Source organism: Pituophis catenifer, unplaced genomic scaffold (assembly GCF_029215685.1).
Source record: "Pituophis catenifer annectens isolate HBS135680 unplaced genomic scaffold, rPitCat1.0.hap2 SCAF_10, whole genome shotgun sequence".
NCBI lineage: Eukaryota > Metazoa > Chordata > Lepidosauria > Squamata > Colubridae > Pituophis > Pituophis catenifer.
Window position 1 is genome coordinate 26,134,591 of NW_027256890.1, and position 18,302 is coordinate 26,152,892.

An 18,302-nucleotide genomic window follows, 5' to 3' on the forward strand; every position below is an offset into this window, starting at 1 on the left:
TCTCTTCAATAACTGCAATCAACTATTTTTAACAGAATTCATACTGATTCCTGAAACCCCTCCCTCGCTTGCTGAAAATGTGTCTACGGATCATCTCCTTTTGATTTCTTCCTCCCCAAGCTCCATATCCCCCCCTCAGATCTATTCAGAAAGATGCCCAGACACCCCTCGGCTGTAAACTCTCCATGGTGGGCCTGCTTTCCAAGGGGTTTGAGGGGCGGGGTGATAATCGTGGGGGTCCCCAACTCCTCATTATCCACCTGTCTCAAAGTAACCTTGGCTCATGCTTAGGAAACAAACAATGAGGGTAAGAGATTAACGGAAGGGACCTTGGAGGTCATCTAGTCCAGCCCACTGCCGTCCCAGCCAAGCAGGAGAATCTAACACCATTTCTGACGGATGGGCAGCCCAATCTCTTCTTGAAAGCTGCTTAAAAACTAGCAGGAGCAGAAGCTTAGTAACCGCCATAGAGGAGGGGGAGGGTTTCCTCTCCATAGTTTGAGGAGGGGGCGACAATCGGGGGTGGGGGTGGGTTCCCAACATCCTCATTGTCCACCTGTCTAAAGGTTGCCTTGTCTTCTGCTTAGGAAACACACAACCAGGCTAAGAGATTAAGAGAGCTGGAAGGGACCTTGGAGGTCATCTAGTCCAGCCCCCACCCCACCCACCGCCCTTGGCTTCTGCTCAGGAAACACACAACTAGAAGGAGTGATGACATTGTGTAGCAGACGGCGACTAGTAACTCAACTGTCTCCCCAACTTTCCCCGACTTCAGCCAAACCTCAACTAGGGGGGAGAATTGGGCCGAGGTGGAGAGCACCTGGGCAGCGGAGACGGTCCAGCCACAGGGGGCGGGGCTTCTGGAGAATGGGCGGGGCCTCCACGCAGGTGAGCGCCTCTGCCACCTGAGCCTCCTTGCACATATAAGGCAAATCCGTCGAGGTCTCTCTGCTTCTCCACCTGCCAGCGACCCTCTCTCTCGCCAGCCCCATGGAGCACTCCCGGCTGCCTCTCCAGTCCCTCCTCGGCCTCTTCGGCACCCTCCTGATGCTCTCCCCGGAGCTGCTCCTGGGGATAGCCGGGAAAATTACCTACCTGCCCGTCACTGATCCAGGTGTGCAGGAATCCCTGGCCTTCGCCATGGAGCAATACAACAAGGACAGAGGGGACAGCACCAACTACTTCAAGGTGCTGCACTTTGTGAAGGTGGTGAGAGAGGTGGGTGTCTGGAGGTGGGGAGGATTGTTTTGGGGGTGGGGGTAGCCTTGTTGGATCCTTGGAGTAGCCAAAGGACTCGGGAATGTTCTGGAAACAATATCAAGAGCGGTTAGACTTATATACCGCTTCACAGTTCTTCACAGCCCTCTGTAAGCGGTGGACACAGTCAGCCTCTTGCCCCCCCAACCATCTGGGTCCTCCTTTTACCCATTTCAGAAGGCTGAGTTAACCTTAAGGCGGTCAGGATCGAACTGCTGGCAGTGGGCAGAATTAACCTGCAATCTAACCAGGGGGAGGGAGGAAGGAAGAAAGGAAGGAAGGAAGGAAGGAAGGAAGGAAGGAAGGAAGGAAGGAAGGAAGGAAGGAAGGAAGGATGGAAGAGCATTTAGACTTATATACTGCTTCACAGTGCTTTACAGCCCTAAGGATGGAAGGCTGCCAATCTTGAGCCAGTCAGGATTTAACTGCCGAACTGGTAGCAGTCAGCAGGAATACTCTGCATTACTTCAGTCTAACCACTGTGCCTTCAGGGCTCTTAATAGAATGGTTTGGGGGGGCTGGAGGGAGCTTGGGGGGGTTTTCTATGGGGAGGATTGTTATTTTGGCCCAAAAGGCCATGATTTCTGCTGTTCGTATCTGAAAGGGAAATATTTCCTCTTGAACTGATGTTCTTGCCGCTCTCAAGGCATAAAGTGCTTTCCGGGTTGCAACCGATGAAGCCGATCAGGTTTTCTAATTAATTAAAAGGCCGTGTACTTCTTTTTAAATCCAGGTGGACTTGAATAAATACCATCTTACGGTGGTGTTGGTACAAACAAGATGTAAAAAGAGGGCCGGTATGATAATAAGATATGAGAACGTCCAGAAATGTCCTCTACTTCCAGGGAATCAAAAGGTGAGATTGGATTCCAAATTCCAATGATCTATTTGCGGTTTAATTGACAAATGAAATCAATTGATTTCCTGCCTTCTCTGAGCTCAGCAGCCACCTCTGCAAAGTTAGGTTTAAATTATTTGCATGGACAACTTTAATTAAGAACATTAGGGAGGACACGATAGTAGGGTTTGGTATTTGAGGGGCTGCCCCAAAGAAAACGGGGGTCAGCCTTTCTCCAAAGCATCTGAAGGCAGGACGAGAAGCAACGGATGGAGAGACATGAAATAGTAGCACCGCTTTATAATGCCTTGATAAGGCCACCCTTGGAAGATTGCATCCAGTTTTGGTCGCCATGATATTAAAAAAAGATGTTGAGACTCTGGAAAGAGTTCAGAGAAAAAGCCAACAAGGATGATGAGGGGGCTGGGGACAAAAACATACAAAGAACGGTTGCAGGAATTGGGTATGTCCAGTTTAATAAAAAGAAGGACCAGGGGAGACAGGATAGCAATATTCCCATATTTGAGGGGCTGCCACAAAGAGGAGGGGGTCAATTTATTTTCCAGAGCTCCAGAAGGCCAGACAAGGAACAACAGATGGAAACTTTGGAAGGAAAGAAGCAAACAAGAACTAAGGAAAAACTTTCTAAAAATGAGAAAAATGAACCATGGGGCTCCTTTCCTCCAGAAGTTGTGGATGCTCCATCACGGGAAGTTTTTATGAAACGACAAACGTTTCTCTGAAATGGTCCAGGGTCCCTTGTTTGAACAAGGGGTTGGACTACATGATCTCCAAAGTCCCTTCCAACTCTGTTTTTCTCTCTCATTCCCTTCCAGAAACTCACCTGCTCCTTTAGAGTTTTATGGCTAGCCTGGCCTTTTTGGGGTATGCACTTGGAAGCCACCTCCTGTTCCTGATCTGGACCTCCGCAGGACCTCTTCTGCTCAGGCTAAGGATTCTGAGGGTGTCCCGCAGCCGAGCAACCTCTGGGGTGCAAACTGGCTTCACACCAAGCTCTGCTTCTTCTGGCACCAATCAAGAAGGAGACGGTTTGCTTCAGCCCAAATTCCCATCTTCTGCGTTTCTGAGATCGTTCCCTGAAATCCAGGGATGCCTTTTCTTGCACTTCTCCTCTTTTCTATCATTTTCATCTCTGAGAAGAATCAATATTTTGTGAATTCATTTTATTAATCTTAATAAAGCTATTGTCGTGATGTTTCCAGCTTGTGTGCCTTTCTTGTCCAAATCCCATCCAACCTTCCGGATTTGACACCCACGGCACAAGGACACCATGGCTTGTCCGAGAAAGTCCAGCTGGGGGAAATGGGGGTCTCCCTGGGCTTCTGCTTTGCCCGTCCATGTGGTCTTTTTTAACCCATGCCTGTCCCACCTGGGAGGAAGGGAGGCCACCAGAGACCCCTGAAGCATCCTTGGCTGGAACTGCAACAGCTGCCAGATGCTGAATGGTGAAGGGGGGGAGGGAGGGAGGGAAGGAAAGAAAGGAAGAAAGGAGAGGGAGGGAGGGAAGGAGGGAAAGACGGAAGGAGAGAAGGAAGGAAGGAAGGAAGGAAGGAAGGAAGGAAGGAAGGAAGGAAGGAAGGAAGCAAGGAAGGGAGGGAGGGAGGAAGGAAAGATTGAAAGGGAGGGAAAGCGGGGGAGGGATGGAGGAAGGAAGAATAGAATTCCTTATTGGCCAAGTGTGATTGGACACACAAGGAATTTGTCTTCGGTGCATACACTCTCAGTGTACATAAGGAGAATAAAATACATTCATCGAGAATAAAAAGATACAACACTTAGTGATAGTCAAGGTTACTAATAAGCTATCAAATCATACTAGGAAACAAAAACTATATAAATTGAAAGATACAAATAAAAACAATATAATTGAAAGATACAAATAAAAACCAATAAAAACAATATAATTGAAAGATACAAGCAACATGGTTATAGTCGTAAGTGGGAAGGGATAGATACTAGTAAGGAAGAGAAGAATAATAGTAACACAGTCTTAGTGAATAGTTTGACAGTGTTGTGGGAATTATTTGTTTAGCAGAGTGATGGCGTTTGGGGAAAAAACTGTCCTTGTGCCTAGTTGTTCGGGTGTGCAGTGCTCTATAGCGTCGTTTTGAGGGTAGGAGTTGAAACAGTTGATGTCCAGGATGCGAGGGGTCTGTAGATATTTTCACAACCCTCTGTGTGTGCAGTCAGAAAGAAAAGGGAGGAAGGAAGGAATGAGGGGGAGATAGATTGAAAGGGAGGGAAAGAGGGGAGGGATGGAGTAAGGAAGGAAGGAAGCAGAGATAAGTTGGGAGGGAGGGAGGGAGAGGAGATTGAAAGGGAGGGAAGGAGGAGGGACAGAGGTAGGAAGGAAAGAGAAAAAGGGAGGGAAGGACGAAGGAAGGATAGGTTGGGAGGGAGGGAGGAAGGGAGGAAGGAAGGGGAGATAGTTTGAAAGGGGGGGAGGGATGGAGGAAGGAAGGATAGGTTAGGAGGGAGGGAAAGGGGAGGAATAGAGGAAAGAAGGAAAGAGGAAAAGGGAGGGAAAGACGAAGGAAAGATAGGTTGAGAGGGAGGGAGGAAGGAAGGATAGGTTAGGAGGGAGGGAAAGGGGAGGAATAGAGGAAAGAAGGAAAGAGGAAAAGGGAGGGAAGGAGGGAGGGAGGATAGTGTGAAGGAGGGGTTCTGTGTTCGAATGGACCATGAACCGATAGGCACACAAACGCACTAAAGCATGGAAGTTGACAGAGGAGTCTTGAGAAAGTAACTGGTTTAATAATAAAACACATAAAAACAAAACCTACAAGAAGGCATCAACAGCCTAAAAGTCCAATTAGCTCGAGTCCTCTTCCCAAGCGTGGGAGGCTCTCTGCGTTCTTTGTCAGTCTTCTCAGGAGCAAGGCAGTGACTTCAGCATGCTCTCCTCAAAGTCTCATCTGGTCTCGGCGTGAGGAGAGGGAGGAGAAGTGATCTGCATGGTCAACTCCATCCATCTGTCTGAGTAAGCGATCTGCTGCTGCTGCTTTTTTTTTTTTTTTTTTTTAATTTGATTTATATGGCGCCCTTCTCCAAAGACTCAGGGCGGCTTACAATGTGCTTATATGCTCATCAACTGACCGTTGGAAAGTGCGGGGAAACTCAGGGCCAGGAAGCTGTGCTCTGATTGGTTCATTCAAACTGTTCAAACCAACCAATCAATTAATCGCAGCAATATGCTGAGAGGCTTTTCCTCTCACAATCCCCTTCTCTGCAATAATGGGTTACAGAAATACATGTACATACAAGTCAGGAGCATGTACATTACAGTTGTTCTGTCCCCGTACCACACACGCACCCCCACAGACGGCCCGGAGTTAATAAGCCACACGACAAAACTCTTTGAAGATAAAGCTGGCAGCAACCCAGTGGCTAGCTGCCAATTCAGACTTTACTCACACAAAAGAAAGATTAGACTGCAAGCATTCCGATAAAACAGGCAGAGTTTTCAACAATAGAAGGATTAATCCAAATGCAGTTCGATAAAGCAGGCAAAGTCCAGTAATGCAGAGATCATGGATTATTTCCAGTTTTTGCTCGTCACAAACTGAACCAACCACCACACCCACATTTATACCCTGTGGGGTGTGGTCCAGTGACTCAGCTAATATCTGGCACGCCTTCCCCTCTGCTGCGCACGCTTCTCCCTGCACCTCTGCCGAGGGCCCAGCCAGCACTTATCTACTTCGTCGCTGTCCACCTGTGGCTGCGGGGACGTGCTTGGCTCTGGGCCTATCTTTTGGCCTTCAGTGTCCTCCGGAGGCATTGCCAGAGAGGAGGGTCCTGAAGAGGGAGGCCTTGCCAACTCCTCTCCCTCACTCTCAGAGTCTGCATCTATTGATAGCCCAGGCTCAGGCAATGGAGCCACAACAACAGTAGTAAGAAATACAATCTTACATAGTCATAGATACCTTATCCAAGAAATATTGGTGTTGATCCCTAGGCAATGGCTTCGTGAGCAAGTCTGCTATTTGTTCCTTTGTCTCGCAGAAAACGAAACCTAACGAAACCTATCCTGCTCAATTGTCTGACAGGTTTATACTTGATGTCAATGTGATGCGACCTCTGTCCCACTGCATCAGCCTGCGAGTTATTGGTAGCAGCTGTGTTATACCCGGAGGCTCCAGCTGGTCCAGAATGCAGCCGTGCGGGTAATTATGGGGGCGACATGGCGCTCCCATGTAACACCTCTCCTGCGCGAGCTGCACTGGCTCCCGGTGGTCTTCCGGGTGCGCTTCAAGGTATTGGTTCTCATCTTTAAAGCGCTCCATGGCTTAGGGCCCGGGTATTTACGAGACCACCTTCTGCCACCGATGACCTCCCACCGGCCAATCCGCTCCCACAGAGAGGGTCTCCTCAGGGTGCCGTCGGTCAAGCAATGTCGACTGATGACCCCCAGGGGGAGAGCCTTCTCTGTGGGGGCACCTGCCCTTTGGAACGAGCTACCCCCAGGAATACGACTGATCCCGGACCTCCGTACTTTCCGCCGAGTGTTAAAGACCTTCTTATTCCAGCAAGCCGGGCTGGCTTAAAATTTTAATGGGTTATTTTATGGGTTAAGGGTTTTAAAATTTAGGGAAGCCAAACTGATTTAATTCTGTTTTAATTCTTTTTAATTTTTATACTGTATGTGTTTTAAATTTTGGCTGTTCACCGCCCTGAGTCCTTCGGGAGAAGGGCGGTATACAAATTTAAATAATAAATAATAATAAATAAATAAATAAAATCCTCATGAATCTCAATAGGATACACTGGTTCTTCCCACAAGTTTATTAGAAGATAATCAAACCGTACCAGATCGTTAGATGCTTTCGATAAACACACATATTCTGCCTCAGCAGTGAAAGTTGCAATTAACTTTTGTTTACCTGAGTACCAATGGACGGGACTCCCATTCAGAAATATGACATAACCTGAAGTACTCTTTCTGGACTTAATGTCCCCTGCCCAATCAGCATCTGTGTAACAACAGAAACTTGGCTTATCTGATATGTCTGGCTCCAATAAAAGTGAATGTTTAACAGTGTTATTTAAATAACTTAAAACTCTTTTAATTCCACTCCAGTGGTATTGAGTGGGATTCTCAGAGTGTCTGGACAAAACGTTTACGGTCAGACTGATATCTGGCCTAGTCCAGCTTGCAATATACAACAATGAGCCTATCACTGATTTATAAAGTGTCTTTTGTTCAAAAAGTTCACTTTCAGCATACATATTCTTGAGGAAACCTGTCTGCATCAGTGGTGGGTTCCTCCCGGTTCGGTCCGGTTCGGCCGAGCCAGTAGCAGTGACGATATGATGTCACCGAACCGGTAGCCATCTCCTTATCTCTTCTCAATATTTCTTTGCTTTGGGGCATTGCCACCACATGGGATAAAATGTTCCATCTTTATATTTACACTTCCAGCAGTACTTCTTCTTCTTCTATGGGGGCCGCTTTATTTTTCCATTTTTGTGCAAAGGCCAATCTTGCTGCTGTTAGTATATGTAGGATTAGATACGTTGTACCCTTGTTATATTTGTTCTTTATAATGCCCAATAAAAAGAATTGTGGTTTTAATCCTATATTTTGCATTAATATCTCTTCTAGCCATTGTTTTATCTGTTGAAAAAAAATTTAGCTTTTGGGCTAAATTTGCATATCTTGATAGCAAGATATACGGATGAAATGGGAACTTTGAGAGTGAGGGGATAAAACAGTCCCCATTTTCAGATGAAGAAAATAATAAACTAAGCTGATATTCTAGTCTCTCCCCACCCCATACCTGATCCTGCAGTTGGGCTGCTGCTCCCCACCCCACCCCACCCCGCCATCTTAGGTACAGATTTGGACAAGAAAGGCACACAAGCCGGAAACACCGAATTAGCAAAATATTGATTCTTCTGAAAGATGAAAATGATAGAAAAGAGGCGAAGTGCAAGAAAAGGCCTCCCTGGATGTCAAGGAACAATCTCAGAATCGCAGAAGATGTGAATTTCGGCTGAAGCAAACCGTCTCCTTCTTGATTGGTGTCAGAAGAAGCCAAACTTGGTGTGAATCCAGCTTGCACACCAGAGGTTGCTCGGCTGCTGGACACACTCAGAATCTTTAGCCTGAGTTGAAAAGGTCCTTCGGAAGTCCAGATGAGGAACAGGCAGTGACTGCTAAGTTCGCCGGAGAGCGGAGTATAACTTTAAAGTAGCAGGTTTGTATCTGGAAGGGAATGAAAGAGAAAAACAGAGTTGGAAGGGACCTTGGAGGTCATCTAGTCCAACCCCCTGCTCAAGCAGGAGACCCTGTACTATTCCAGACAAATGGCTGCACCATCTCTTTTTGAAAATCTCCAGTGATGGAGCACCTCCAACCTCTTCTGGGAAGCCATCTCACTGGTTAATTGTTTTCATTCATAGAAAAGTTCTCCTTCATTCCAGGTTGCTTCTCTCCTTGATTACTTTCCATCCATTGTTCCTTGTCTGGCCTTCTGGTGCTCTGGAAAATAAGTTGACCCCCCTCCTCTTTGTGGGAGCCCTTCAAATAGCAAACACCGCTATCGTATCACCCCGAATGTTTTGAATTGAAATCGTCCATGAGAATAATTTTTTCTGAACAGAGTATTGGCTGAGTCACAAATGTATACAATTTTTCGCTGTCTCCAACACAATTTATATATTTCACTTTTTGCCATAATAATCTTTCTCTCTAATTTTTCTTTTCCTTATTTCTTCTAATAACCAATATTACCATTCGCCCTAATCTCTAATCTTAATCAAATTTAATTTTTTCCCTTACCTTCTCCAAGTTAAAACTCTTAAATTTGAAATCCTTTTCGCAACGCAATATAATTTTCAGTATTTCCCTAAATTCCCTTATTCCAATCACAAATATTTTTTCTTTGTCAACGTATCCAAATATTACAATCCAATATCTTACTAAAAGTCACTTAAATATATAACATTACAATCATTCATTCCTTTTCCATTGCTTTTTCAAATTGATTGTTTTTTTCAAATATATTTTTCTGTACCTCTTCAACGATATCTTAAACAATAAACCTAATTAATTGTCATAATACAATATAATTTCCAATTTTTTGGTTAAATTCCATAGTTAGAATTAAAGATATTCCATGGACCGAATTAGTTTTCAGCTTAATTTCAAATGTTTTAGTTAGTTTCATCATTACAATTAAAGACATTCCATGTATTACAATCTCAACTATTGAGTTTTCTAAAATTCATTTATATCTATAAGTCTTACTTCAATCCATTTTTAATTCTAAATGTATACAACATGTTTCTCTTTTCCCTTTCCATCAATTACTTCTTTCTCCCTTTCTTCCATTTTTTTAAAAAATTATTCTGTCCCCCCTTTTTTCCCTTCATTTTAAAATCTTGAACTCTTCTATTTTGCCCTGTATTTCCAATTACTCTCCATGCCCTTTTCCTCTTTCTTATTTTCCCACTGTTAAACCCAGTGTAATTATTTAAGTTTTTTATATTTTTTCTATTCCCTTTTTTCTCTATAATCATTTCAATTAGTTCCTGAGCCATTTTATTATTTCTGGGTTGTTTTTATTCCAATTTTAAGTTTTGTTATAATCCACCTTCTTTAATTGCCAAGGTCAAACAGTTTGCAGACAAATTCTCCTTAAAAGTTCCCACTGCTCTTATCACTTTTAAAAGGTTTTTTTTCCCCCAAAATAAAAGTTTAATGTTGTAATGTTCCTTTTTCCAATCCACAATTCCAATCAACAGCCTAAGAAAAGATCCATTTTGTTTAAAATCCACCTTACCAATCTTTACCAATTTTTATCATATTTTTCTTCTTAATTTTCTATTTCTCCGAGTCAATTTAGGATCCAAATCCTAATCCAATTTTGGCTCCAAATCCTTTGGAATCCTGAATTCCAAATTCAATTTTTTAAAAAAATCTTCTATTACAGGACTTAAATTTTACTCTGTTCAGAAAAAAATGCATTGTTTGTTTGTGTAAAAAATAAAAACAAACATTTACAAAAAGAAAAGAAAAGAAATCGTCCATGAGAATAATGAAAATCTCCTTTGCAGAGGTGGCTGCTGAGCTCAAACAGGGCAGGTTTGATCAATTAAACCGCAAATAGATTATCGGAATTGGGGCATCCAATCTCACCTTCTGATTTCCTGGAAGTTGCTCACACCTCTGGATCGTCTCAAAATCCATTCCCCGAACGGCCCACTTTTGACATTCTGTTTCCACCACCTGCACCATAAAATCATATTCGTCCCTAGTCTCCAACTGGATTAAAAAAAATAAGTACACGGCCTTTTAATTAGTTACAAATCATGATCGGCTTCATCGGTTGCAACCCGGAAAGCACTTTATGCCTTGAGAGCAGCAAGAACATCAGTTCAAGAGGAAAGATTTCCCTTTCAGATACAAACAGCAGAAGTCATGGGCTTTTGGGCCACGATAACAGTCCTTCCCTTAGAAACCCCCCTAAACTCCCTCCAGCCCCCCCAAATCCTTCTATTAAGAGCCTTGAAGGTGCAGTGGTTAGAATGCAGCATTGCAGGCTAATTCTGCCCGTTGTTAGCAGTTCAATCCTGACCGACTGGCTCAACAGCCTTCCATCCTTCCAAGATGGATAAAATGAGGACCCAGATCGTTGTGGGGGTAAGAGGCTGACTCTGTAAACAGCTTAGAGAGGGCTGTAAAGCATTGGCGACTCCCAGGGTGTGAGCCTTCTCTGTGGGCGCGCTTACTCTGTGGAATCAGCTCCCCCTGGAGCTCCGGATGTCCCATGACCTTCGCTCTTTCCGCCGTGACCTCAAAACATGGCTATTTGTCCTGGCTGGATTGGACTGAAGGGGTTTTTTAAAGGGATTTTATTGGTTTTATTTATTTATTTATTTATTTATTTATTTATTTATTTGTTTATTTATTTATTTATTTATTTATTTTATTTGATTTATATGCCGCCCTTCTCCGGAGACTCAGGGCGGCTTACAATGCGTTAAGCAATAGCCTTCATTCTTTTGTATATTTTATACAAAGTCATCTTATTGCCCCCACAAACTGGGTCCTCATTTCACCTACCTTAGAAAGGATGGAAGGCTGAGTCAACCTTGAGCCTTGGAGAGATTCGAACCAGCAGAAATTGCAGGCAGCTGTGTTAATAACAGGGTGCACTAAACCCCTGTACTATCAAGGCTCTTTATATATATATAAATATATATATATATATTTATACATATATATATATATGTATACATATATTTGTATATATACACCTATATATATATAGGTGTATATTGAATTTTATGTGTTTTTATCGTTGTGAGCCGCCCTGAGTCCTTTGGAAGAGAGGGCGGCATACAAGTTTAATAAAATTTATTTATTTATTTATTTATTTATTTATTTATTTATTTATTTATTTATTTATTTATTTTTGCGATTTATATGCCGCCATTCTCCCGAAGGACTCAGGGCGGCTTACAACAACAATCAATAATACAAATCACAAAGCAACAAAATAAGTTAAAACCCCTTAAAAACCATCTTTAAAATTAGTACAGTTTGTGCAACCCCTAGCAGATCAAGTTATTTGACGGAAGAGCCACGTCTTCAGTTCGCGGCGAAAGGAGAGGAGGTCCGGGAGAATCCTGAGCTCGGTGGGCAAACCGTTCCAGAGGATCGGCGCTCCGACAGAGAATGCTCTCCCCCTGGGGGCCGCCAGTCGACATTGTTTGGCCGACGGCACCCTGAGGAGGCCTGCTCTGTGGGAGCACATGGGACGGTGGGAGGAAGGCAAAAGATGGTCCTGCAAATACCATTATTTAATTATTTAGATTAAATTATTTATTTATTTATTTATTTATTTATTTATTTATTTATTTAGATAGATAGATAGATAGATAGATAGATAGATAGATAGATAGATAGATAAATATACATCTAACCGCTCTTGCTATTGTATCCAGAACAATTCCGAGTCCTTTGGCTACTCCAAGGATTCAATGAGGCTGCACGCCTCCCCCAAAAAACCGCCCCACCTCCAGACACACACCTGTGACTGCACCTTCAGGACATTCAGCACCTTGAAAACGTTGGAGCTCTGACGTCTGCGCTGATTGTATTGCTGCATGGTGAAGGCGAGGGCTTCCCGGACTCCTGAATCAAAGATAGGCACGTCGGAAAGCCTCCCGGTTATCCCCATTACCAGCTCTGGGGAGAGCATCAGGAGGGCACCGAAGAGGCCAAGGAGGGACCGGAGAGGCAGCCGGGAGCGCTTCATGGGGCTGGCGAGAGAGAGGGTTGCTGGCAGGCGGGGAAGCAGCAGAGGGACCTCAACGGATTTGCCTTATATGTGCCAGGAGCAGCAGGTGTAGAGACGCTCACCTGCGCAGAGGCCACGCCCATTCTCCAGAAGCCCTGCCCCCCGTGGCTGGACCGTCTTCGCTGCCCAGGTGCTCACCACCTGGGCCCAATTCTCCCCCCTAGTGAAGGTTTGGCTGAAGTCAGGGAGGGTGGGACACAGTTGAGTTACTAGTCACGGTCTGCTACTTGTATATTCACCGAGTAAAAGCCAAGGACGGTGGGTGAGGTGAGGGTTGGACTAGATGACCTACAGGGTCCCATCCAGCTCTGTTAATCTGTTAGCTTGGTTGTGTGTTTCCCAAGCATAAGCCAAGGTTAGGTTGAGACGGGGATAATGAGTTAGGGACCCCTAGGACTGTCGGCCTCAAAGCTTTGGAGACCCAGTCCCCTCCATCCCATGGAGAGTTTATAGCCAAGGGGTATCTTGGCATCTTTCTGAATATCTTTATCTTTATCTTTTTTTAGATTTATATGCCGCCCTAGTCCCGAAGGACTCAGGGCAGTGAACAGCCATAAATAAAACAAATATAATATAAAATTTAAAAACAGTTAAAAAACATATTAAATAGATTTGGCCCGCTAATTAAAACACCCCTATTTTTAAGAACAGATTCAAAATAAAATTAAAGAATTAAAAAGGGTTAGGCCAGCCCCGCTTGCTGGAATAAAAAGGTCTTGAGGGCACGGCGGGAAGTGCGTAAATCTGGGATCCTCCATATCTCTGGGGGGAGCTCATTCCAGATGGCAGGTGCCCCCACAGAGACAGCTCTCCCCCTGGGGGCCGCCAGTTGACACTGTTTGGCTGACGGCACCCTGAGGAGCCCCTCTCTGTGGGAGCGTACTGGCCGGTGAGAGGCTACCGGTGGCAGAAGGCGGTCTCGTAAATAACCAGGTCCTGAGCCATGGAGCGCTCTAAAGGTGGTAACCAATACTTTGAAGCGCACCCAGAAACACACCGGGAGCCAGTGCAGCTCGCGCAGGAGGGGTGTTACATGGGAGCGCCATGTTGCTCCCATAACCACCCGCGCGGCCGCATTCTTGACCAGCTGGAGCCTCTGGGTGCTCCTCAAGGGGGAGCCCCATGTAGAGAGCATTACAGTAGTCCAGGTGGAATAGATGTGTGGGGAGGATATGGAGCTAGGGAGGGGTGAGAAATCAAAAGGAGACGATCCGTGGACACATTGTAAGCAGGCGAGGGAGGGGTTTCAAGAATCAGGATTCACTCTGTTAAAAATGGTTGATTGTAGTTACCAAAAAGAAATCTGTCAAACAATATTGCAAATCTGCAATAACCACAGCTAAAGTTCCCAGAAGTTTGGAAAAGAACTGATTGGCTTCCCCATTCAGCATCTGGCAGCTGTTGCAGTTCCATCCAAGGATGCTTCAGGGGTCTCTGATGGCCTCCCTTCCTCCCAGGTGGGACAGTCATGGACGGGCAAAGCAGAAGCCCAGGGAGACCCCCATTTCCCCCAGCTGGATTTTCTTGGACAAACCATGGTGTCCTTGTGCTGTGGGTGTCAAAACCGGAAGGTTGGACGGGATTTGGACAAGAAAAGGACACAAACTGGAAACATCATGACAATAGCTTTATTAAGATTAACGAACTGAATTAGCAAAATATTGATTCTTCTCAGAGATGAACATTATCGAAAAGAGGAGAAGTGCAAGAAAAGGCCTCCCTGGATATCAAGGAACAATCTCAGAATCGCAGAAGATGGGAATTTGGGCTGAAGCAAACAGTCTCCTTCTTGATTGGTGCCAGAAGAAGCAGAGCTTGGTATGAAGCCAGCTTGCCCACCAGAGGTTGCTCGGCTGCTGGACACACTCAGAATCCTTAGCCTGAGCAGAAGAGGTCCTGCGGAGGTCCAGATCAGACACAGGCGATGGTTTCCAAGGTCATTTCATTCGGTGGTGAGCGAGGTCTAACTATAAAGTAGCAGTTTCGTTTCTGGAAGGGAATGAAAGAGAAAAACAGAGTTGGAAGGGACCTTGGAGGTCATCTAGTCCAACCCCCTGCTCAAGCAGGAGACCCTGTACTATTCCAGACAAATGGCTGCGCCATCTCTTTTTGAAAATCTCCAGTGATGGAGCACCTCCAACTTCTTGTGGGAAGCCATCTCACTGGTTAATTGTTTTCATTCTTAGAAAAGTTATCCTTCATTCCAGGTTGCTTCTCTCCTTGATTACTTTCCATCCATTGTTCCTTGTCTGGCCTTCTGGTGCTCTGGAAAATAAGTTGACCCCCCTCCTCTTTGTGGGAGCCCCTCAAGTATTGGGACACTGCTACCACGTTTTCCCTAGTCCTTCTTTTCATTAAACTAGACATACCCAGTTCCTGCAACCGTTCTTCGTATGTTTTAGCCTCCAGCCCCCTAATCCTCTTTGCTGCTCTTCTCTGCACTCTTTCCAGAGTCTCAAATTCTTCTTTTTTTTTTGTTTTATATCGTGGTGACCAAAACTGGATGCAATCTTCCAAGGGTGGCCTTATCAAGGCATTATAAAGCAGAGCTACTATTTCATGTGTCTCCATCCGTTGCTCCTTATCCTGCCTTCAGGTGCTTTGGAGAATAGGCTGACCCCCGTTTTCTTTGGGGCAGCCCCTCAAATAGCAAACACCGCTATGGTGTCACCCCTAATGTTTTGAATTGAAGTCGTCCATGAAAATAATGAAAACCTCCTTTGCAGAGGTGGCCGCTGAGCTCAAACAAGGCAATATAATTGATCAATTAAACCACCAATAGCAAATCGGAATTTGGCATCCAATCTCACCTCCGGATTCCCCCGAACTAGCTCACACATCTGGATCCTCTTATAACTCAGTTTGCAACAGGCCTTCTTTCCACATCTAGTTTTCACCATCTCCACCTTAAGATGGTATTCGTCCCTAGTCTCCACCTGGATTTAAAAATCAGTACATGGCCATTTAATTAGTTACAAAACATGATCGGCTTCATCGGTTGCAACCCGGAAAGGACTTTATGCCTTGAGAGCAGCAAGAACATCAGTTCAAGAGGAAATATTTCCCTTTCAGATACCAACAGTAGAAGTCATGGGCTTTTGGGCCACGACAACAATCCTTCTCTTAAAAACCCCACTAAGCTCCCTCCAGCCCCCCTCCCCAAACTCTTCAATTAAGAGCCCTGGTGGCACAGTGGTTAGGATGCAGCATTGCATGCTAACTCTTCCTACTGCCAGCAGTTCGATCCTGACTGGCTCAACGGTGACTCAGCTTTCTCTCCTCCAAGATGGATAAAATGAGAACCCAGATTGTTAGGGGCAAATATGCTTACTATGTAAACCACTTAGAGAAGTTTGTAAAACACTGTGAAGTAGTGTATAAATCTAAGCGTCCTTCCTTCCTTCCTTCCTTCCTTCCTTCCTTCCTTCCTTCCTTCCTTCCCCTTAGAATGCAGGCTAATTCTGCCCACTCTCCAGCAGTTCGATCCTGACTGGCTCATGAGTGACTCAGCCTTCCATCCTTCCAAGATGGATAAAATGAGGACCCAGATTGTTGGGGGAAAATATGCTGACTCTGTCAACCGCTTACAGAGGGCTGGAAAGCACTGTGAAGCGGTATATAAATCTAACCACGCTTGCTGTGGTTTCCAGAACAATTCCGAGTTCTTTGGCTATTCCAACGATCCAAGGTGGCTGCCCACCTACCACCACCACCCAAAATCTTTCCCACCTCCGGACACAAACCTGGGACAGCGCCTTGAGAAGACGCAGCTGCTTGAAATAGTTGACACACTCACGTCTCTCCTGGTTGTATTGCTCCACGGCGAAGGCGAGGGCCTCCTGCACACCTGGATCAGTGACAGGCACGTCGGAAAGATTCCCGGCTATCCCCAGGAGCAGCTCCGGGGAGAGCATCAGGAGGACGCCGAAGAGGCAGAGGAGGGACGGGAGAGGCAGCCGGGAGCGCTCCATGGGGCTGGCGAGAGAGAGAGGGTCGCTGGCAGGTGGAGAAGCAGAGAGACCTCGACGGATTTGCCTTCGGTCTGCAGGAGCCGCAGGTGGCAGAGATGCTTACCTGCGTGGAGGCCACGCCCATTCTCCAGAAGCCCCGCCCCATGGCTGGACCATCCCCGCTGCCCAGGTGCTCTCAGCCTCTGCCCGATTTAAGTTCCCCTTCGGCCCAATTCTCCCCCCTAGTTGAGGTTAGGCTGAAGTCGGAAGGAGAGGAGACAGTTGAGTTAGTAGTCGCGGTCTGCTACACAAGGTCATTGCTCCTGCTAGTTGTGTATTTCCTGAGCAGAAGCCAAGGGCTATGTGTAGGATGGGGGTTGGACTAGATGACCTCCAAGGTCCCTTCCAGCTCTGTTAATCTGTTAGCCCGTTTGTGTGTTTCCTAAGCAGAAGCCAAGGCTACCTTTAGCCACGGGTATGTGAACCCTCTCCAAACCACAGAGAGGAATCCCTCCCCCCCATCTATGGACGTTACTAAGCTTCTGCTCCTGCTAGTTTTCAAGAAGAGACTGGACTGCCCATCTGTCAGAAATGGTGCAGGGTCTCCTGCTTGGCTGGGACGGTAGTGGGCTGGACTAGATGACCTACGAGGTCCCTTCCGTTAATCTGTTAGCCTGGTTGTGTGTTTCCTAAGCATGAACCAAGGTTACCTTTAGACAGGTGGACAATGAGGAGTTGGGAACCCCCAAGATTGTCGCCCTCAAAGCCCTGGACAGCAAGTCCCCTCCTCCCATGGAGAGTTTACAGCCAAGGGGCATCTGGGCATCTTTCTGAATAGATGGTGGGGGGAGAAATCGAAAGGAGACGATCCATGGACACATTGTAAGCAGGCGAGAGAGGGGTTTCCAGAATCAGGATTCATTCCGTGAAGAAGTGTTGATTGTAGTTACGGGAAAAAAAAAACTGTCAAATGGATGTAACAACCACAGCTAAAGTTCCCAGAAGTTTGGAAAAGAGCCAAATGGCTTCCCCATTCAGCATCTGGCAGCTGTTGCAGTTCCAGCCAAGGATGCTTCAGGGGTCTCTGATGGCCTCCCTTCCTCCCAGGTGGGACAGTCATGGGTTAAAAAAGACCACATGGACGGGCAAAGCGGAAGCCCAGGGAGACCCCCATTTCCCCCAGCTGGATTTTCTTGGACCAATCATTGTGTCCTTGTGCTGTGAGTGTCAAAACCAGAAGGTTGGATGGGATTTGGACAAGAAAAGGACACAAACTGGAAACATCATGACAATAACTTTACTAAGACTAATGAACCGAATACTGGAAGATGGATGTCAGCCCACCCGAACAAGTAGTAATTCAGAAAATAATGAACTGTGCGGAATCAGATCGGCTTATTATGATACTGAAAGGATGAAGGGACACAGACTATTATATATCTTGGAGCCAATGGTACAATTGCATGTCAGACCGAGCTGCAAACTGATGTATATGATAAACATGTCACTTGGTACATGTAACAGATTTTTCTTGGCTATCCTATATATGTAATGGGACAATTTTACTTCCTTCTCGCGCTGTGATGTAGACCGCTATAGATTTAAAGTTTGTTTGATGTATAAGACACACACACACACACACACAAAAAAGACTAATGAACCGAATTATCAAAATATTGATTCTTCTCAGAGATGAAAATGATAGAAAAGAGGAGAAGTGCAAGAAAAGGCCTCCCTGGATGTCAAGGGACAATCTCAGAAACTCAGAAGTTGTGAATTTGGGCTGAAGCAAACAGTCTCCTTCTTGATTGGTGTCAGAAGAAGCCAAGGTTGGTGTGAAGCCAGCTTGCCCACCAGAGGTTGCTCGGCTGCTGGACACACTCAGAATCCTTAGCCGGAGCAGAAGAGGTCCTGCAGAGGTCCAGC

General features: G+C 45.6%; 2 protein-coding genes across 2 annotated transcripts; both read right to left on the reverse strand.

Annotated features, from left to right (window-relative positions):
- Window positions 1–8,219: 8,219 nt before the first annotated feature.
- LOC139322435 (cystatin-like) lies at window positions 8,220–12,306 on the reverse strand. The gene is made up of 3 exons (XM_070951536.1): window positions 12,157–12,306; window positions 10,260–10,385; window positions 8,220–8,324 (listed from the first exon to the last, which is right to left on the reverse strand). Exons 1-3 carry the CDS (start codon window positions 12,304–12,306, stop codon window positions 8,220–8,222), a joined length of 381 nt encoding a protein of 126 aa, XP_070807637.1.
- A 2,031-nt stretch (window positions 12,307–14,337) lies between these two features.
- Window positions 14,338–16,397, reverse strand: LOC139322404 (cystatin-1-like). The gene is made up of 3 exons (XM_070951503.1): window positions 16,170–16,397; window positions 15,237–15,362; window positions 14,338–14,415 (listed from the first exon to the last, which is right to left on the reverse strand). Exons 1-3 carry the CDS (start codon window positions 16,395–16,397, stop codon window positions 14,338–14,340), a joined length of 432 nt encoding a protein of 143 aa, XP_070807604.1.
- Window positions 16,398–18,302: the final 1,905 nt, after the last annotated feature.